This window comes from Dendrobates tinctorius, unplaced genomic scaffold (assembly GCF_039654945.1).
Source record: "Dendrobates tinctorius isolate UK_male_01 unplaced genomic scaffold, ASM3965494v1 ptg000057l, whole genome shotgun sequence".
NCBI classification, from domain to species: Eukaryota; Metazoa; Chordata; class Amphibia; order Anura; family Dendrobatidae; genus Dendrobates; species Dendrobates tinctorius.
In genome coordinates this window covers 23769650-23789652 of record NW_027361725.1, presented here as the reverse complement: position 1 = coordinate 23789652, position 20003 = coordinate 23769650, and the positions used below count along the sequence as shown (strand labels likewise).

At 45.4% G+C, this 20003-nt stretch overlaps 1 protein-coding gene across 3 annotated transcripts in view; it reads right to left on the bottom strand.

The window, feature by feature from the left end:
- The window catches only part of SCFD1 (sec1 family domain containing 1), a 178753-nt gene that overhangs the window by 142666 nt on the left and 16084 nt on the right, over positions 1-20003 (bottom strand). For all 3 annotated transcript variants that reach the window (XM_073577826.1, XM_073577827.1, XM_073577828.1), the window contains 5 exons: positions 10919-11006; positions 3649-3738; positions 2801-2856; positions 1372-1457; positions 278-377 (listed from right to left, as the gene is read on the bottom strand). In XM_073577826.1, coding sequence (XP_073433927.1) covers positions 278-377; positions 1372-1457; positions 2801-2856; positions 3649-3738; positions 10919-11006 — 420 coding nt within the window. The remainder of the gene's footprint in view (positions 1-277; positions 378-1371; positions 1458-2800; positions 2857-3648; positions 3739-10918; positions 11007-20003) is intronic.

The window sequence follows — 20003 nt, the reverse complement described above, 5'->3', positions numbered from 1 at the left end:
AACACTGGAGCAATGCGAAACGTCACAAACTGCTGGAGACCGACAGGAGCAGCACAGGGAACAGATGAAGCTGGCAGCTGGTAAGTACAAGACCAGGAGCAGGGAATTAGGTTAAAAGCACCACTCCAGTGCTGCAATAAAAAAAAAAAAAAGGAGTGGTGCCTTTAAAAAACGTCATATGGCCATTTTTAAAGATGTTACATGCTTGCAGAAAGCAGCGTCGTGTGGGATACATAAAGTCATACATGAAAGATTCATTTAGGAAACGAAAGCTCACCAGAACATCGTGCACCAAGGCCTGGTATGTCCACGTGTGGTGAAGAGGAGTGGAAAGGTCTATATTTCTATCCACAAGAACTAACAAAGGCCTCTGAAAGCTGAAGGAGGGAAAAAAAACAAAACGAGCATTAACCAATGCGAGCTGAAGGAAGCCGATAGGCTCACAAATACTTCTTGTGATCTCTCAATGAAGAGATAATTAATCTGCAATATACAAAGTATTCTAGAAATGCAAGTTTACAATGCACATTACTATCCTGATACATAGCTGCTGCAAAAATATAGATACACAGATGAATGGATCGCTTGGCACAACCCTGGTCCACAGTCATGGCTAGCGTTTTCTGGCCATGGACAGGAGCTGTCGGAATTTTTTTAAGTTTGGGTTCCTCAGTGCATTTACTTTCCGATCCTGTGTGACGTCATCTGTGCCGCTTACAGATAATGGTGATATCTCACCTGACCGGCTTATCCTAAGCTGGACCTGAGATATTCAAGAAGCTCCTGTCCATATGAAGAGAGCACTGACTTGGCCGTCATTAACTGTTGGGAACAATTGGAAAGCCCTAATACACAGTAGATGGTGGGCCAATTCTTGTGGGTTTGGCTGGCGTTTAGCTAATGTTTATATGGGTTTTTACTTTGGAAAGGTTAGGCAACATTTAGGTATAACTAGCCAAATACGTGCATTAGCAGCATTTAATCTCATTAACATCTCAAAAAAATATTGGGAGCACTGACTGCACCCTTAGCCTCCTCTGAAGAGTGAGGGAATTTTGAATTTATCATGAGAACCTAATAATCATAGAATAATAGAATTTTAGCGTTAGAAGGGTCCTCAAAGGTCATCGTGTCCAAACCCCTGCTAACTGCAGGATTCACTAAACCATCTCAGACAGATGTCTATCCAGCCTCTATTTGAAGACTTCCATTGAAAGACAACTCACCACCTCTCGTGGCAGCCTGTTCCACTATTTATCACCCTCACCTTCTCCCTTTCAGTTTCAATTCATTGCTTCTGGTGTTTCCATGTGCAAATCAGAATAATGAAGAAAAGTTGTAAAATATATGAAAGTCTATTAAGATTGTTACCTGAATTGTCCTGTCCCAAGGTTATCTCCAGTAAACAAACTATTTCTGGCATCTCGAAGATTTTCACGCAACTTTTTATCCAGTTTCTAAAAAGACAAAGTTATGGCATTAACATGAACGGATAGACAAGTCCTGTTCTGGCACACCTCAGGCTTTCATACATTACATGGATAACGATTCCTGTAAAAAATAGTAATCTTGTACTTTCCCAGTGATTAGTAATCCTTTTTTTAGACTCATACTTTTTACCCTTTCATGATGAGTTTTCATCAAGTTCCTTATCAGCAGACACAGGATTACACTGGCAGATAACACCTCTATACAACGCATACACCAATCACAATAGGTGGCATCACAGCTGACCCGCTCCCCTTCCCTTCCCTTCAGAGTGATCTTTGCACACGCTCATTAGACCCTTTAATACAAAACATAGGGTGGGAGTCTATACATTGTGGCTAATGTACATGTAGATTTCTTGAAACAATAGGAAGTTAGTCTATAAAATCCCAGGGGCCAATGTGAAAATTACAAAATTACTCATTTTATTTTGTTATAAAAAGATTGTGATTTAAAATAAATTAATAAACCAACATTTAAAAAAAAAAAAAAAAAAATACATGTAGCACTTGCACCTGATTTGAACAATAGGTCATGTTTTGGATAACGTCTCTTCCTGCCAAGGACACTTTTTACCTTTGCAATTTTGTCTTTCCTTCCCTTCTTGCAAAAACCGTACCTTTTTTTTCCACCACCACAACTATATGAAAGCTTGAGGACGTATTATATTTTGAAATACCATCAGTCACTTTACCAGATAAATGTAGTGACCATAACATGTAATTTTGTAATTTCAAATTTTTTATGAGGGGTGAAAAAAAAAAAAAAAAAAAAAAGACAAAAAAAAATCCAACATTGTTTTCTGGTTTTCATTTTTACCGAGTTCAAGTGTTGTAAAAATAACCTGATAACTTTGCAGCTCAGTAGGAGTTTTTCTTTTTTATAGCTCATTGCTTTTAAAAATCTTACATTCATTTTGTTTTATAGCCTTTTATGAAATCGAGATCTTTTTTCAGAGCTGGAGCTGAGTGAGGGCCTAGTTTCTCCAGGAGGAAGCTGTAGTTCATAATGGTACTATTTTGGGGTACGTACAAATTTTTGATTGTGTTTCATTCCATTCTTTTGGGAGAGGTAGACTAATCAGAAAAGGAAAATTCTGATGCTTTTATTTTTTTCTTTTAATGATATTTGTTGCCTTCCAATGATGTGATGAGTGATTAAACAGACCAACCCCACTTAGCAGATAGCTGCTGTCAGAGGCAGGCGCCGACTGTATAACACAAGTTCCACCCACAATGTATGGACTGTGGGCAGATATTGGGACAAATATCCTGACAACTTCAATGTATCGAATAGATGATGTAATTCTCACCACTGCGACCATCTCTGCTGCATTACCCCTTGGACATCTGATGATGGGTACTGCCCCTATAAAAGAAAAAAATTCACACCTAATTAGTTCTAACAAATTCCAAATCACTGCAGACTTATTAAAGCATTCTTGCAGCTGGACCATCCACAATAAATTTCTGGTATATAGCAGAAGCCATTAAAGGGATTGTCCACTACTTGGAATACAGAACCTATTTAGGATAGGATACGATGAAAGGTAACATAGGAAATGCCCAGTCGTAAATCATCTATATACAAAGGTGGTGCCATGTCAAGTGTACGTGAATTTAAAGCATAGAAAGGCAATTCTTCAGTGTGTTTAAGACCTAATTTTGGAATAAAAATTGTTCTAACAGTGACTTTTTATTTGTGCCGTGTTCATTATTTAATTGACACCTCTTACGTTAACTTTCCTTAGTTTCACCTGTTTTTCTTTGGTTCATTACTTGCAACTTTTAATTGAGCCATTGTCACAAAACTGGTGCAAAACCTACCAGTGCAAAAAAAAAAAAAACCCTCAAACGCAGAACTGCGGCCAAAATTGGTAAAATGGCACAGGACCATCATAATTTCTTTTATACTCGTTTTCTCGCTTTAAAAAGTCACAAACTTTTGCACACATCGAAAATAGTGTGCCTTTTTGCACTTCAGAGTTGGCATTGTTGTAAAAAGCAGGCTGGGTTTAGCTGAAGTAGTCAGGCCACTTATGGCCCAATAGAAACTTAATCAGAAACCTACTACAGAATTATAGCTTTCCTTCTTAAAATGGCCTAATGCAGGTAGAAGGGTTACAAAAAAGTAGTCACTCCAGCATGTGACCATAATTACCTAGTGTGACGAAGAAGCAGAAGAGACTGTCCACAATAGTATCCATGATCGTTTCCATCTCCGTGTCTGTGATGTCTGGTCTGTTCAAGGCTGAATAGAAACAGTGAAATGTATATTATTTTACTTTGCACAACACATGCAAGAACAAGGGGGAAATTCAGAAATACGGTACATAGAGCTGTAGGATTGTAAGAAATGTGAATACAATCACTCAACACGTTTATACACAGTCATATAGTCAAGATCTGTGTGTTTAGGGCTTGTGAAAAGCGATCAAGTAATTTCTAGCTTTAGTGTATGGCTACAAGGACATATGCACATTCCAATCACTGCCTGCATTACTAAATTGGAATGTGTGCAAACAGCCCTCCCCCCCACGTCTGCATTTTTAGACTGAAGTGTGTGCACACACAGCTCTCTCCCCTCTCTCTGTATTGCTAGATTGGAGTGTGCACACACAGCTCTCTCCCACAATGTCTGCATTACTACATTGCAGTATGTGCACAGCTCTCTCCCCCACTGTCTGCATTACTACATTGCAGTATGTGCGCACACAGCTTTCTCCCCCACGGTCTGCATTACTACATTGCAGTATGTGCACACACAGCTCTCTCCCTCACTGTCTGCATTACTACATTGCAGTATGTGCACACACAGCTCTCTCCCCCACTGTCTGCATTACTACACTGCAGTATGTGCGCACACAGCTTTCTCCCCCACTGTCTGCATTACTACATTGCAGTATGTGCACACACAGCTCTCTCCACCACTGTCTGCATTACTGCATTGCAGTATGTGCACACACAGCTCTCCCCCCACTGTCTGCATTACTACATTGCAGTATGTGAACACACAGCTCTCCCCCACTGTCTGCATTACTACATTGCAGTATGTGCACACACAGCTCTCTCCCTCACTGTCTGCATTACTACACTGCAGTATGTGCGCACACAGCTTTCTCCCCCACTGTCTGCATTACTACATTGCAGTATGTGCACACACAGCTCTCTCCACCACTGTCTGCATTACTACATTGCAGTATGTGCACACACAGCTCTCCCCCCACTGTCTGCATTACTACATTGCAGTATGTGCACACACAGCTCTCCCCCACTGTCTGCAATACTACATTACAGTATGTGCATACACAGCTCTCCCCCACTGTCTGCATTACTACATTGCAGTATGTGCACACACAGCTCTCCCCCACTGTCTGCATTACTACATTGCAGTATGTGCACACACAGCTCTCTCCCCCACTGTCTGCATTACTACATTGCAGTATGTGCGCACACAGCTTTCTCCCCCACGGTCTGCATTACTACATTGCAGTATGTGCACACACAGCTCTCTCCCTCACTGTCTGCATTACTACATTGCAGTATGTGCACACACAGCTCTCTCCCCCAATGTCTGCATTACTACACTGCAGTATGTGCGCACACAGCTTTCTCCCCCACTGTCTGCATTACTACATTGCAGTATGTGCACACACAGCTCTCTCCACCACTGTCTGCATTACTACATTGCAGTATGTGCACACACAGCTCTCCCCCCCCAGTCTGCATTACTACATTGCAGTATGTGCACACACAGCTCTCCCCCACTGTCTGCATTACTACATTGCAGTATGTGCACACACAGCTCTCTCCCTCACTGTCTGCATTACTACACTGCAGTATGTGCGCACACAGCTTTCTCCCCCACTGTTTGCATTACTACATTGCAGTATGTGCACACACAGCTCTCTCCACCACTGTCTGCATTACTACATTGCAGTATGTGCACACACAGCTCTCCCCCCACTGTCTGCATTACTACATTGCAGTATGTGCACACACAGCTCTCCCCCACTGTCTGCATTACTACATTGCAGTATGTGCACACAGCTCTCCCCCACTGTCTGCATTACTACACTGCAGTATGTGCACACACAGCTCTCTCCACCACTGTCTGCATTACTACATTGCAGTATGTGCACACACAGCTCTCCCCCCACTGTCTGCATTACTACATTGCAGTATGTGCACACACAGCTCTCCCCCACTGTCTGCAATACTACATTACAGTACGTGCACACACAGCTCTCTCCCCCACTGTGCACACACAGCTCTCCCCCACTGTCTGCATTACTACATTGCAGTATGTGCACACACAGCTCTCCCCCACTGTCTGCATTACTACATTGCAGTATGTGCACACACAGCTCTCTTCCCCACTGTCTGTATTACTAGATTGGGGTGTGCACACACAGCTCTCCCTCACAGTCTGCATTACTAGATTGGAATGTGTACACACACAGATCTATCCCCCCTTCTGTCTGTATTACTAGATTGGAGTGTGCACACACAGCTCTCCCTCCTCCGGTCAGCATTACTAGATTGGAATGTGTGCACACACAGCTCTCTCCCCCCTCCTGTCTGCATTACTAGATTGGAGTATGTGCACACAGCTCTCCCCCCTCCTGTCTGCATTACTAGATTGGAGTGTGTGCACACACAGCTCTCCCCCACTGTCTGCATTACTACATTGCAGTATGTGCACACACAGCTCTCCCCCACTGTCTGCATTACTACATTGCAGTATGTGCACACACAGCTCTCCCCCACTGTCTGCATTACTACATTGCAGTATGTGCACACACAGCTCTCCCCCACTGTCTGCATTACTACATTGCAGTATGTGCTCACACAGCTCTCTCCCCCCACTCTCTGTATTGCTAAATTGGAGTGTGCACACAGATCTCTCCCTCACTGTCTACATTTCTAGATTGGAGTATGTGCCCACACAGCTCTCTTCCCCACTGTCTGTATTACCAGATTGGGGTGTGCACACACAGCTCTCCCTCAGTCTGCATTACTAGATTGGAATGTGTGCACACACAGATCTCTCCCCCCTCCTGTCTGCATTACTAGATTGGAGTATGTGCACACAGCTCTCCCCCCTCCTGTCTGCATTACTAGATTGGAGTGTATGCACACAGCTCTCCCCCTTCTGTCTGCATTACCAGATTGGAGTGTGTGCACACACAGCTCTCTCCCTCACTGTCTGCATTACTAGATTGGAGTGTGTGCACACACAGCTCTCTCCCTCACTGTCTGCTTTACTAGATTGGAGTGTGTGCACACACAGCTCTCTCCCTCACTGTCTGCTTTACTAGATTGGAGTGTGTGCACACACAGCTCTCTCCCTCACTGTCTGCATTACTAGATTGGAGTGTGCACACACAGCTCTCTTCCTCACTGTCTGCATTACTAGATTGGAGTGTGTGCACTAGGGTGACCGCAAAAAATCGATGTCGGAATTTTGTCCGTCTGGACCCCACAAAACGATTCCCCTTTCCGGATATTGAGAGAGCCAAAATTTGAGCTCGATCAAACGACGTTAACCCGTGCCGCTCGTCGCTCAAAGTTTGAAAAAATCCAAATTGAGGTATTTTAAGATTTAGGTATTTTGCATAGTCTGTTAGACTATAAAGAATGTGACAACAACATTGCAGAAATAGCCCTGACCAAATTTTCGAACCATTTGTGGTATTTGAATGCAGAGTTGGTGGGATTATCGTTTTTTGATCCCACCATTACAGACAATGAAAAGTTGTTAATGGCTAATAAATTGCTCAGTAGCACAGATGAACCATCAGAGCACGCTAGGGTTGTAAATCCAAAAGTTAGGAAAGAAAAATTAAGAGGTAGGAAGTAACCGACTTTAACGACCTTCTGACAAAAGATGAAGAACAAAAGCAATATGTCCTGCAAGTTGTAAGCAAATGCCGAGCATTATATTCTGACGTTTCAAAAACTACTTTAACAAAAGCTCTAGAATAGATTAGATAACTGTAAAATTATCAACTCATGTAGGTTAGCGGGCTCTCATGGTTCATCTGTGCTACTGAGCAATTTATTAGCCATTAACAACTTTTCATTGTCTGTAATGGTGGGATCAAAAAACGATAATCCCACCAACTCTGCATTCAAATACCACAAATGGTTCGAAAATGTGGTCAGGGCTATTTCTGCAATGTTGTTGTCACATTCTTTATAGTCTAACAGACTATGCAAAATACCTAAATCTTAAAATACCTCAATTTGGATTTTTTCAAACTTTGAGCGACGAGCGGCACGGGTTAACGTCGTTTGATCGAGCTCAAATTTTGGCTCTCTCAATATCTGGAAAGGGGAATCGTTTTGTGGGGTCCAGACGAACAAGATTCTGACATTTTTTCCCCCCCATATGAGATCCGGTCACCCTAGTGGGCACACACAGCTCTCTCCCTCACTGTCTGCATTACTAGATTGGAGTGTGTGCACACACAGCTCTCTCCCTCACTGTCTGCTTTACTAGATTGGAGTGTGTGCACAGACAGCTCTCTTCCTCACTGTCTGCATTACTAGATTGGAGTGTGTGCACACACAGCTCTCTCCCTCACTGTCTGCATTACTAGATTGGAGTGTGTGCACACACAGCTCTCTCCCTCACTGTCTGCTTTACTAGATTGGAGTGTGTGCACACACAGCTCTCTTCCTCACTGTCTGCATTACTAGATTGGAGTGTGTGCACACACAGCTCTCTCCCTCACTGTCTGCATTACTAGATTGGAGTGTGTGCACACACAGCTCTCTTCCTCACTGTCTGAATTACTAGATTGGAGTGTGTGCACACACAGCTCTCTTCCTCACTGTCTGCATTACTAGATTGGAGTGTGTGCACACACAGCTCTCTTCCTCACTGTCTGCATTACTAGATTGGAGTGTGTGCACACACAGCTCTCTCCCTCACTGTCTGCATTACTAGATTGGAGTGTGTGCACACACAGCTCTCTCCCTCACTGTCTGCATTACTAGATTGGAGTGTGTGCACACACAGCTCTCTTCCTCACTGTCTGCATTACTAGATTGGAGTGTGTGCACACACAGCTCTCTCCCTCACTGTCTGCATTACTAGATTGGAGTGTGTGCACACACAGCTCTCTCCCTCACTGTCTGCATTACTAGATTGGAGTGTGTGCACACACAGCTCTCTTCCTCACTGTCTGCATTACTAGATTGGAGTGTGTGCACACACAGCTCTCTTCCTCACTGTCTGCATTACTAGATTGGAGTGTGTGCACACACAGCTCTCTCCCTCACTGTCTGCATTACTAGATTGGAGTGTGTGCACACACAGCTCTCTCCCTCACTGTCTGCATTACTAGATTGGAGTGTGTGCACACACAGCTCTCTTCCTCACTGTCTGCATTACTAGATTGGAGTGTGTGCACACACAGCTCTCTCCCTCACTGTCTGCATTACTAGATTGGAGTGTGTGCACACACAGCTCTCTCCCTCACTGTCTGCATTACTAGATTGGAGTGTGTGCACACACAGCTCTCTCCCTCACTGTCTGCATTACTAGATTGGAGTGTGTGCACACACAGCTCTCTTCCTCACTGTCTGCATTACTAGATTGGAGTGTGTGCACACACAGCTCTCTCCCTCACTGTCTGCATTACTAGATTGGAGTGTGTGCACACACAGCTCTCTCCCTCACTGTCTGCATTACTAGATTGGAGTGTGTGCACACACAGCTCTCTCCCTCACTGTCTGCATTACTAGATTGGAGTGTGTGCACACACAGCTCTCTCCCTCACTGTCTGCATTACTAGATTGGAGTGTGTGCACACACAGCTCTCTTCCTCACTGTCTGCATTACTAGATTGGAGTGTGTGCACACACAGCTCTCTTCCTCACTGTCTGCATTACTAGATTGGAGTGTGTGCACACACAGCTCTCTCCCTCACTGTCTGCATTACTAGATTGGAGTGTGTGCACACACAGCTCTCTCCCTCACTGTCTGCATTACTAGATTGGAGTGTGTGCACACACAGCTCTCTTCCTCACTGTCTGCATTACTAGATTGGAGTGTGTGCACACACAGCTCTCTTCCTCACTGTCTGCATTACTAGATTGGAGTGTGTGCACACACAGCTCTCTTCCTCACTGTCTGCATTACTAGATTGGAGTGTGTGCACACACAGCTCTCTCCCTCACTGTCTGCTTTACTAGATTGGAGTGTGTGCACACACAGCTCTCTTTCTCACTGTCTGCATTACTAGATTGGAGTGTGTGCACACACAGCTCTCTCCCTCACTGTCTGCATTACTAGATTGGAGTGTGTGCACACACAGCTCTCTTCCTCACTGTCTGCATTATTAGATTGGAGTGTGTGCACACACAGCTCTCTTCCTCACTGTCTGCATTATTAGATTGGAGTGTGTGCACACACAGCTCTCTCCCTCACTGTCTGCATTACTAGATTGGAGTGTGTGCACACACAGCTCTCTTCCTCACTGTCTGCATTATTAGATTGGAGTGTGTGCACACACAGCTCTCTTCCTCACTGTCTGCATTATTAGATTGGAGTGTGTGCACACAGCTCTTTCCCATCTGCTGCACTCTATACAGTGGAGCTGAAGCAGCAGCAAGATGTGCGCGCACACAATGAATGTAGACACTTGAGACAGAAAGTGAGGGCAGGCACCAGCTTAAGGGCCATTTTCTCCGACGCATGGACGCAGGCGGAAGTTATCATCGCTGCAGTGTGACAGGTAAGAGTGACCGCCGAGCATCGCTGGTGAGATCTGCCTGTTTGGCAGCTCACTAGCGACCATTTAGCGATGCACTAGTGATCCTGACCAGGTCGTATCGCTAGTCGGGATCGCTGGTGCATCGCTAAATGTAACGGGACCCTTACTCCTGAAACAGTACTAGCGTTGTGTAAGCTGCACTCTCCATCACCAGAGAGGGAGGCGGGGGTATACAAACTCAGGGGGGTAGAACTGTGTCCTCAAGCTGCTTGACCACACTAGGTGCAACTATATTATTAGTTTAAATTGTGACTCCGGGATGATGGACTCCCCAAGTGGGCTTTTTACATGGATATACATATAAGAAGTTGGTCCGTTATATTAGAAAAGAAAATATTTAAACAAACCACTTGTACAGAACTGACATAAAATACTGGCGGTAGTAATGCCTAAAAAAGTGTGCATTTCAGGGCCACAGACATAGTTGACTTTCCTGACACTTTTCCCCACCTTGCTTGTTTATTATTAGTTCTGCGGGTACATGGACAACATGATCAGCACAGCACTCCAGCGTGACAGCAATGCTGCAGAGTTACCTCTTTAGTTAAGGGAATGTAAAGACGAACCCATTCCCTTACCCCCAAGGATAAGCTCGCTCATAGTAGAAGGACTGCTGCAACCAAAATATTGGGTGTATGTACTTACCTCTATAGGAAACAAGCTCCTTATTCTGGTTGCAAAGCACAAACATGTCGTCTTCTAAGGTAATAAAATTCAGGTACTGATCAAAAACCTGAAAGAAAGGAAAATTAAGTTTGTACAAACTCTCTTCTATACTACAGACTGCTTCATACAAATTCTACTCAATAAAAAACAAACAAAAAAAAAAACTATGGGAGAACTGCATTTCATGGCATTTTACTATAGTATATGGTAAATCAAAAGGTGTAATTCGTTATTACAGTACAACACATCGCGTAAAAAAAAAAAAAACTGCCTTTAAACAGCTATGAAGGCAGAAAGCAAAAGTTATGGGGATCTAGAAAGGAGAGGCAAAAAGTTGGCTGTAGCAGGAAGGGGTTAAAGCCTTATACAGTTTAGATGAGGATTCAGACCGATACACGGCAAAGATATGAAACTGCGGCCAATAAAAATGGTGCTAAAAAAACTAATGGAACCCATTATGGCGAAGATGGGTTGTCCCACCATTCTGCATTCCTGCCAATGTTCTTATACTCACCTGCTTCACCTTTTACTGACACCACTCTGGTCCCACGGCAGTATCTTGTGCCCGTAACTTCTGACTGATAGGAATACAGGCGTTATGTCACAAGAGCTAAATGCAACTCTATGAGAGCTAGAACGACGCGCTCATAGACTTGTGTTGAAAAATGACCTCTGCACCGCTCCATGAAACCCTGGAGCTGCGGGCAGGTCAGTGTTTGCCGGAGATCAATAGGAGCGATGCTGCAAAAATGATGAAGGAGGCAGCAGGTGAGTATCAGACAAGAGCAGGGAATTTGCATTTAAAGCACCACGCCAGCGGTGCAATAAAAAAACTAAAAAATAATAATAATAAAAAAAACTGCTAGAGTGATGCTTTAACCCCTTCCCGACATTTGACGTACTATCCCATCCACTGTACCCGGGCCCCTATGAATGGGGACGGGATAGTACGACATAGCGATCAGAAGCGCCCCCCCCCCCCCCCGTGGGGAGCGCCGCTGATCGCGGCCGGGTGTCAGCAGATTATCACAGCTGACACCCAGCCCTATATGTCAGGGGCGGTCACGGACCGCCCCCGGCACGTTAACCCCTGGCACACTGCGATCAAACATGATCGCAGTGTACCGGGGGTTTAGGGAAGCATCGGCAGGGAGGGGGCTCCCTCCGTGCTTCCCCGAGACCCCACAGCAGAGCAATGTGCAGCGCTGCTTCGGGGGCCTCCTTCCCTGCAGGTCCCCGGATCCAATATGGCAGCGGGGACCTTCGGGGGCCTGCAGGGAGCCGGCTTCCTCACTGCCTGCAGAGCGCAGGCATGAGGAAGCCTGTGAAGCGCCTGTGACAGATCGCTGATGTGTCACAGCGATCTGTGATGTGACAGATCAGCGATCTGTCACATTAAAGTGATGTCCCCCCTGGGACAGTATAATAAAGTTAAAAAAAAGTGTAAAAATAATTTCTAAAAAAATCGCTAAATAAATGAAAAAAAATAAATATTCCCTAATAAATTCATTTTTTTTGAAACAATAAAAGTACACATATTTAGTATCGCCGCATCCGTAACGACCCGCCCTATAAAACTGTCCCATTAGTTAACCCCTTTAGTGAATCCCTTAAAAAATAAAAATAAAAACCAAAACAAAAATTAATGCTTTATTATCATACCGCCGAACAAAAAGTGCAATAACACGCGATCAAAAAGACGGATATAAATATTCATGGTACCGCTGAAAACGTCATCTTGTCCCGCAAAAAACGAGCCGCCACACACCGTCATCAGCCAAAAAATAAAAAAGTTATAGCTCGCAGAATAAAGCGATGCAGAAATAATTTCTTTATATAAATTTGTTTTCATTGCATAAAAGCGCCAAAACATAAAAAAATGACATAAATGAGGTATCGCTGTAACCGTACTGACCCGAAGAATAAAACCGCTTTATCAATTTTACTGCAGGCGGAACGGTGTAAACGCACCCCCAAAAGAAATTCTTGAAATGCTGGTTTTTGTTCTTCGTTCCAAAAATCGGAATAAAAAGCGATCAAAAAATGTCACGTGCCCGAACAGGATAGCAATAAAATCGTCAACTCGTCCCGCAAAAAATAAGACCTCACATGACTCGGTGGGTCAAAATATGGAAAAATTATAGCTCTCAATATGTGGTGATGCAAAAACTAATTTTACAATAAAAAGCGTCTTTTAGCGTGTGACAGCTGCCAAACATAAAAACCGCCATAAATAGTAAATCAAATCCCCCTTTATCACCCCCTTAGTTAGGGAAAAATAATAAAATTAAAAAAATGTATTTATTTCCATTTTCCCACTAGGGTTAGGCCTGAGATTAGGGTTATTGGGGTTAGGGTTGGAGTTAGAATTGGGGGGTTTCCTCTGTTTGGGCACATCAGGTGATATCCAAACGCAACATGGCGTCTGATCTCAATTCCAGCCAATTCTGCGTTGAAAAAGTCAAATGGTGCTCCTTCCCTTCCAAGCTCTGCCATGCACCCAAACAGTGTTTTACCCCCACATATGGGGTATCAGCCTACTCAGGACAAATTGCAAAACAACTTTTGGGGTCCAATTTCTCCTGTTACCCTTAGGAAATTAAAAAATTGGGGGCAAAAATATCATTTTTGTAGAAAAAAATATGATTTTATTATTTTCACGCCCGGGCGTTATAAACTACTGTGAAGCACTTGGGGATTCATAGTGCAAAACCACACATCTAGATAAGTTCCGTGGGGGGTCTAGTTTTCAAATTGGGGTCACTTGTGGGGAGTTTCAACAGTTTAGGCACATCAGAGGCTCTCCAAACGCGACATGACACCCGCAGACCATTCCATCAAAGTCTGCATTCCAAAACGTCACTACTTCCCTTCCAAGCCCCGACGTGTCCCCATACAGTAGTTTTCTCCCACATATAGGGTATCAGCGTACTCAAGACAAATTGGACAACAACTTTTGGGGTCCAATTTCTCCTGATACCCTTGGGAAAATAAAAAAATTGGGGACTAAAAGATCATGTTTGCGGAAAAAACCACCATAGTTACTTACCGGTAGCCGGTTTTTCCGGAACCCATGACAGCACCACCTGAGAGAGGAATCCGCACCGCCAGGGCAGGAACCTACTGAAATATAAGGGGCGGCACCTCTCCCCCGCTTCAGTTGATTAAGAGAGCATTGAGAGGACTTCCCGGTTAGTTACATGTTTATCCAACACCACATCACACAAATACACCCTGGGGGGGGATATACGGGTGCTGTCATGGGTTCCGGAAAAACCGGCTACCAGTAAGTAACCATGGTGTTTTTCCCTTCACCCATGACAGCACCACCTGAGAGATTTTTGGAGACTTCGAACACCTTAGGGAGGGACCACCGCTTTCAGCACCCTTCTACCAAAGGTTAAGTCAGCAGAGGAGGAAAGATTTAATCTATAGTGTTTAAAAAAGGTTGAGGGTGAGGCCCAGGTAGCGGCCTTACAAATTTGCTCAATTGATAACTCTGCTTTTTCTGCCCAGGAGGTCGCCACGGCTCTGGTGGAATGAGCCTTGAAGCCGTCAGGAATCGGAACGCCACTAGCTGAGTAGGCTATACTAATGGCCTCCCTAATACATCTGGCAATAGTCCCTTTCGATACTCCGTAACCCTTCCTGGCACTCTGAAAGGCTACAAATAGGGACTGGGACCTCCTCCACTGGCTAGTCACTGATATATAATCTAAAAGGGCTCTTTTAACGTCTAGTTTATGGAATTTCTCCTCTCCTGGGTTTTTTGGATTCTCACAGAAGGAGGGGAGGACAATTTCCTGGCTAAGATGGAAATCTGATACAACTTTTGGTAAATAAGCAGGGTCTGTTTTTTGGACAACCCTATCCTGGTACACCTGGGTATAAGGTGGATTAACTGAGAGGGCCTGCAAGTCACTTACTCTACGGGCCGATGTAAGGGCCACTAAAATAATGGTCTTTAGGGTGAGATATTTTACTGGTAGTTGTTGCACCGGTTCAAATGGCTCTTTCTTGAGAGCTTCTAACACAAGGTTTAAATCCCAGGGAGCTATTTTTGGTAATAGGATTGGTTTAGATCTCTGGCAGGATTTAATGAATCTGGCCACCCATCTGTTGGCTGCTATGTTGCAGTTATATAGAGCGCCTAGTGCTGAAACCTGTACTTTAAATGTATTTACCGCTAGGCCTAGCTGTAACCCCGCCTGTATAAATTCTAAGATGGTCTTGATCGGGGGTTCTTGGTCTAATGGCTTCCCTAGGAACTGCAGAAACTTATTCCATGTTCTACCGTATATGTTAGTTGTTACTGGCTTTCTACTTTTCATCAGTGTAGCCACCAACCCAGGGGAGAACCCTCTGTTTTTTAAAAGTGACCTCTCAAATTCCACGCCGTCAGATGGAACCCCTTGACTTGCGTGTGGAATACCGGACCCTGAGCTAGCAGGTCTGGAATCTCTGGTAGTACCCAAGGATCTGAGAGGGAGATCATCTGCAGTAGTGAGAACCAGGGTCTTTTTGGCCAGAACGGGGCTATTAAGATCACTCTGGCCTGATCTTCTCTTATTTTCTTCACCACTGCTGGGATTAGAGCTACTGGAGGAAAGGCATAACCCAGTTTGAAATTCCACGGAATTTGTAACGCGTCCACCGCCCATGGCTCTTCTTTTGGGTTTAGTGAACAGAATTTCTTTACCTGCCTGTTGCTTTTGTTGGCAAAGAGGTCTATTACCGGCTCTCCCCAGAGTTGTACTATTTTCTGGAATACTGAGTGATTCAGGGCCCATTCTCCTTGCCTTAATGTGTTGCGGCTTAGGAAATCGGCTTGTATGTTCTCTACCCCCTCTGATGTGTAGGGCCGTTAGAGAGAGTAGTGTAGGGCCGCTCTGTGAAAAATTTCATTGGTTTCGTTCATTAAGGAGTGTGACCTTGTCCCCCTCTGGTGGTTGATATATGCAACTGTCACTTTCTTGTCCGACATGATCCGGACATTGCGGCCTTCTAGGCTGGGAAAAAATATTTTTAAGATTTTGTTTACTGTCCGTAGTTCTTTTAGGTTGGAGGATGCGTTTTGTTCTTGGTGTCCCCAGGGTCCCTGGGCTGTCTGTCCCCTCAGGTGGGCTCCCCACCCCGAGGAACTTGCGTCCGTCAGGATCACATCGCACACTGGTCTGTGCCACAATGTTCCTGCTACTAGGTTTGCCGTGTCTAACCACCATCTGAGAGAGCTTTTGACTTTTAAGGAAAGTTCCAACCTTCCTTCTAAACGCACTCTTAGCAGTCTCTGTGCTGATAGGATCTCTGCTTGCAGTTGACGGGTATGAAATTGTGCCCATCTGACCGCTGGAATACAGGCTGTCAGAGTGCCTAGTAAGGACATTGCCCCTCTCAGGGTCATGTGAGGCTGGTCTATGGCTGTCAAGATCATATTCCTCACCTTTTCCACCTTGGCCTCTGGTAAAAGACAAATTTGTTGTTCCGAGTCCAGGATGAATCCTAAAAACATCTGCCTTTTTAGGGGTTGTAGTCTTGACTTTTTGACATTCACCATCCAGCCAAGTCTCTGTAGGGTATCTGTTACCCATTCCACTTGTTCTGTGCAGTGATGTTCCGAGTTGCCCACTATAAGAAAATCGTCTAAGTAGGGTATTATAATCATGTTGTGGATTCGGAGGAAGGCTGTCATCTCTGCTACAACCTTCGTAAATACCCTGGGGGCTATGGATATGCCGAATGGAAGGGCTCTGAATTGAAAATGCCTGAGGTTGCCCTGGATGTAGAGAGCTACCCTTAAGTATTTTTGGAACCCTGGATGGATCGGGATGTGGTAATAGGCATCCTTTAGGTCGACTACGGCCATGAAACAATTGTGGTGTAACAGCTTTATGGCCGAAGTCACTGACTCCATTTTGAAAGTCTGGTTTTCTATCCATTGATTGAGGCCTCTGAGGTTTATAATAGTCCTGAATGAATGATCTGGCTTTTTTATTAGGAAGAGGGGTGAGTAGAAACCCCTTATCTCCTGTTCGCTTGGAACTTCGGTTAGGACGTGTTTGTCCAGCAGACTTAGGATTTCTGCCTCTAGGGCCAACTGCTCTTCTATCCCATTCCTGACGAGGGTTACCACAAATGATGCTCTCGGCCGTTGAAAAAAGGGAAATTTGAGGCCTTTTTTTTAATGATGTTTAGAATCAAGGTATTGGAAGATATACTTTCCCAGGCTTGATAAAAGGGCATCAGTCCCCCCCCCCACTGGGATATCGGCATCATTGTGGGGATTTCTTTGTGGATGAGGCGGCTCTGCCAAACATGAAACCAGACTCTTACTTCCTTTTGTCCTCCCATCTTTTCCGATCCCCCGGAGGACGGCCTCTGTTGAATCTTCCCCTCTGAAAGGGCTGTCTTCTTTGATCTCCAGGAAATCTAGGGAAGCCCTTCTTTCTATCACCCGCTTTTTCCAGGATGTCGTCCAAATTTTTTCCAAAAAGAAATTGTCCATCACACGGAAGAGAGCACAACTTAGCTTTTGACTGTAGATCTCCAGGACAGCCTTTAAGCCATAATGCACGCCTTGCGGCGTTTGATAATCCCGCCACCCTCGCCGTCAATCTCATGGAATCGGCAGAGGTGTCGGCCAAGAAAGCGGCTGCTCCATGTAGAAGATACATATCTTCCAAAATTTTTTCTCTTGAAACCTTAGATGCAAGTTTTTCTTCCAGCTGCTGTAGCCAGATCATTAGGGATAGAGCTGTGCAGGTGCCGGCTAGTGCCGGTTTCAGTCCCCCTGCCGCTGCTTCCCATGTATGTCTTAGGTAGGAGTCTGCTTTCTTATCTAGCGGATCTCTCAGTACTCCTGAGTCTTCTAGGAGCAGGGCTGATCTTTTGGATGATCTGGATACTGCTGCATCAATCTTTGGGACCTTGTCCCATATTTCAGTATCTTTAGGCTCAAAGGGATATCTCCTTTTTGAGGAGGAAGGAAGGCTACCTGATCTTTCAGGCTTCTTCCACTCTCTTTTAATGAGCGCCTGGATTTTTTCATTTACTGGAAAGGTGCGCTTTTTCCTTTTCTGTAAGCCTCCGAACATGACGTCTCCTAGGGACTTAGTCGCTTTCTCCTCCTGTAGGCCCATTGTTGTCCTAATGGCCTTAAGGAGAGCATCTGTATCCTCTACCGGAAAACACGGCCTGCCCCCAGTATCACTATCCGAGGAGGATGAGGACATGTGCTCGGCCTGATATTCAGTCGAGGAGGAGCCTGATGAGGAACTTGGGGAGTCTCTCCTACTTTTTTTCTTTAATAACATTTTAAGTGAGCCTTGTACCTCGGACCTTATGACTGACCTGAGCTTAGTTGCCAAGCTCGGCACTTCCTCCTTTTTTGCCTTTTCCCTAAGGAAAAATAACACACAAGAAGGACCCTATTAATATTTGTCTAACTTTCACGAAGATCACTCACCACCCACAAAGTCGGGTACCGGACTCGGAGGCTGTGTTGGAGCATGTGGTCTGCGCTCTCTCGACCTCGAGGAATCTCTCGATCTGTGGCTCGGGCGGCTACTGCTTTTGCCGCTTGAACGGCTGCCATGCTTACGTGCAGAGGTCTGCGATGGGGGCAGAGACGGTGGAGATGGTGAACGCTCCTGCTGTGACCCCATTGTATCACCTGGCCGCCCTGCTCCTCGTCCTCCTTTAAATAGGTACGTCCGGTGAGCGAGCCATCTTCCCCTCCCCCCTGCGACGCCGGCCGCCGTCCATTCTTCTTACTGTGGCCGGCGTCGCACCAGGCGCCATCTTGCCGTCGCGTCTGTGACGTCAGCCGGCGCACTCCCAGGGTGCACCGCGCCGCTGACGTCAGACGCCGGAAACCGCCCCCGGCTTTCCCTGTCGTCCCAGGGAGAAGGATCGGCGCGCGCAGGCGGAGGGAGGCACGGAGGAGCGCCCCACTGCCGAGGCCTGACTTACCGCACCCGCACGAACCCGGGGCCTGCAGGAGGATCCCCGGGGACTGCGCTTCCAGGTCACCGACGGCCAGCACTGCTGGCAAGCAGACCTGCTCTTCCCGCGCCGGGACGGCCCTGGGTCCATCTTCATCCATGACAGGCACCGCCGCTGTCAGACTGGGATCCCATTCCAGGACAGGAACCCAACTGAAGCGGGGGAGAGGTGCCGCCCCTTATATTTCAGTAGGTTTCTGTCCTGGCGGGGCGCATCCCTCTCTCAGGTGGTGCTGTCATGGGTGAAGGGAAAATATACTGTAATTTTTTTAATTTCACGCCCGGGCGTTATAAACTTCTGTGAAGCACTGGGGGGTTCAAAGTGCTCACCACACATCTAGATATGTTCCATAGGGGGTCTAGTTTCCAAAATGGGGTCACTTGTGGGGGGTTTCCACTGTTCAGGCACATCAGGGGCTTTCCAAACATGGCATGGCGTCCAATCCCAATTCCAGCCAAAAAAGTCAAATGGCGCTGCGTATCTTCCGAGCTCTGCCATGCGCCCAAATAGTGGCTTACCCCCACATGTGGTGTTTCAGCGTACTCAGGACAAATTGCACAATAGCTTTTAGGGTCCTGTTACCCTAGGGAAAATAAAAATTGGGGGTGAAAAGATCATTCTTGTGGAAAAAATATGATTTTTTAATTGTACGGCTGTACGTTATAAACTTCTGTGAAGCCCTTGTGGGTTCAAAGTTCTCACCACATATCTAGATAAGTTCCTTGGGGGGTCTAGTTTCCACTGTTTAGGTACATCAGGGGCTCTCCAAACGTGATATGGCGTCCGATCTGAATTCCAGCCAATTTTTCATTGAAATAGTCAAACGGCACTCTTTCCCTTCTGAGCTCTGCCATGCGCCGAAACAGTGGTTCCCCCCCACATATCAGATATCAGCGTACTCAGGAGAAATTGCACAATGACTTTTGCAGTCCAATTTCTCCTGTTACCCTTGGTAAAATAAAAAAAATTGGACCTGAAGTAATTTTTTTGTGAAAAAAAGTTAAATGTTCATTTTTTTTTAAACATTAAAAAAATTCCTGTGAAGCACCTGAAGGGTTAATAA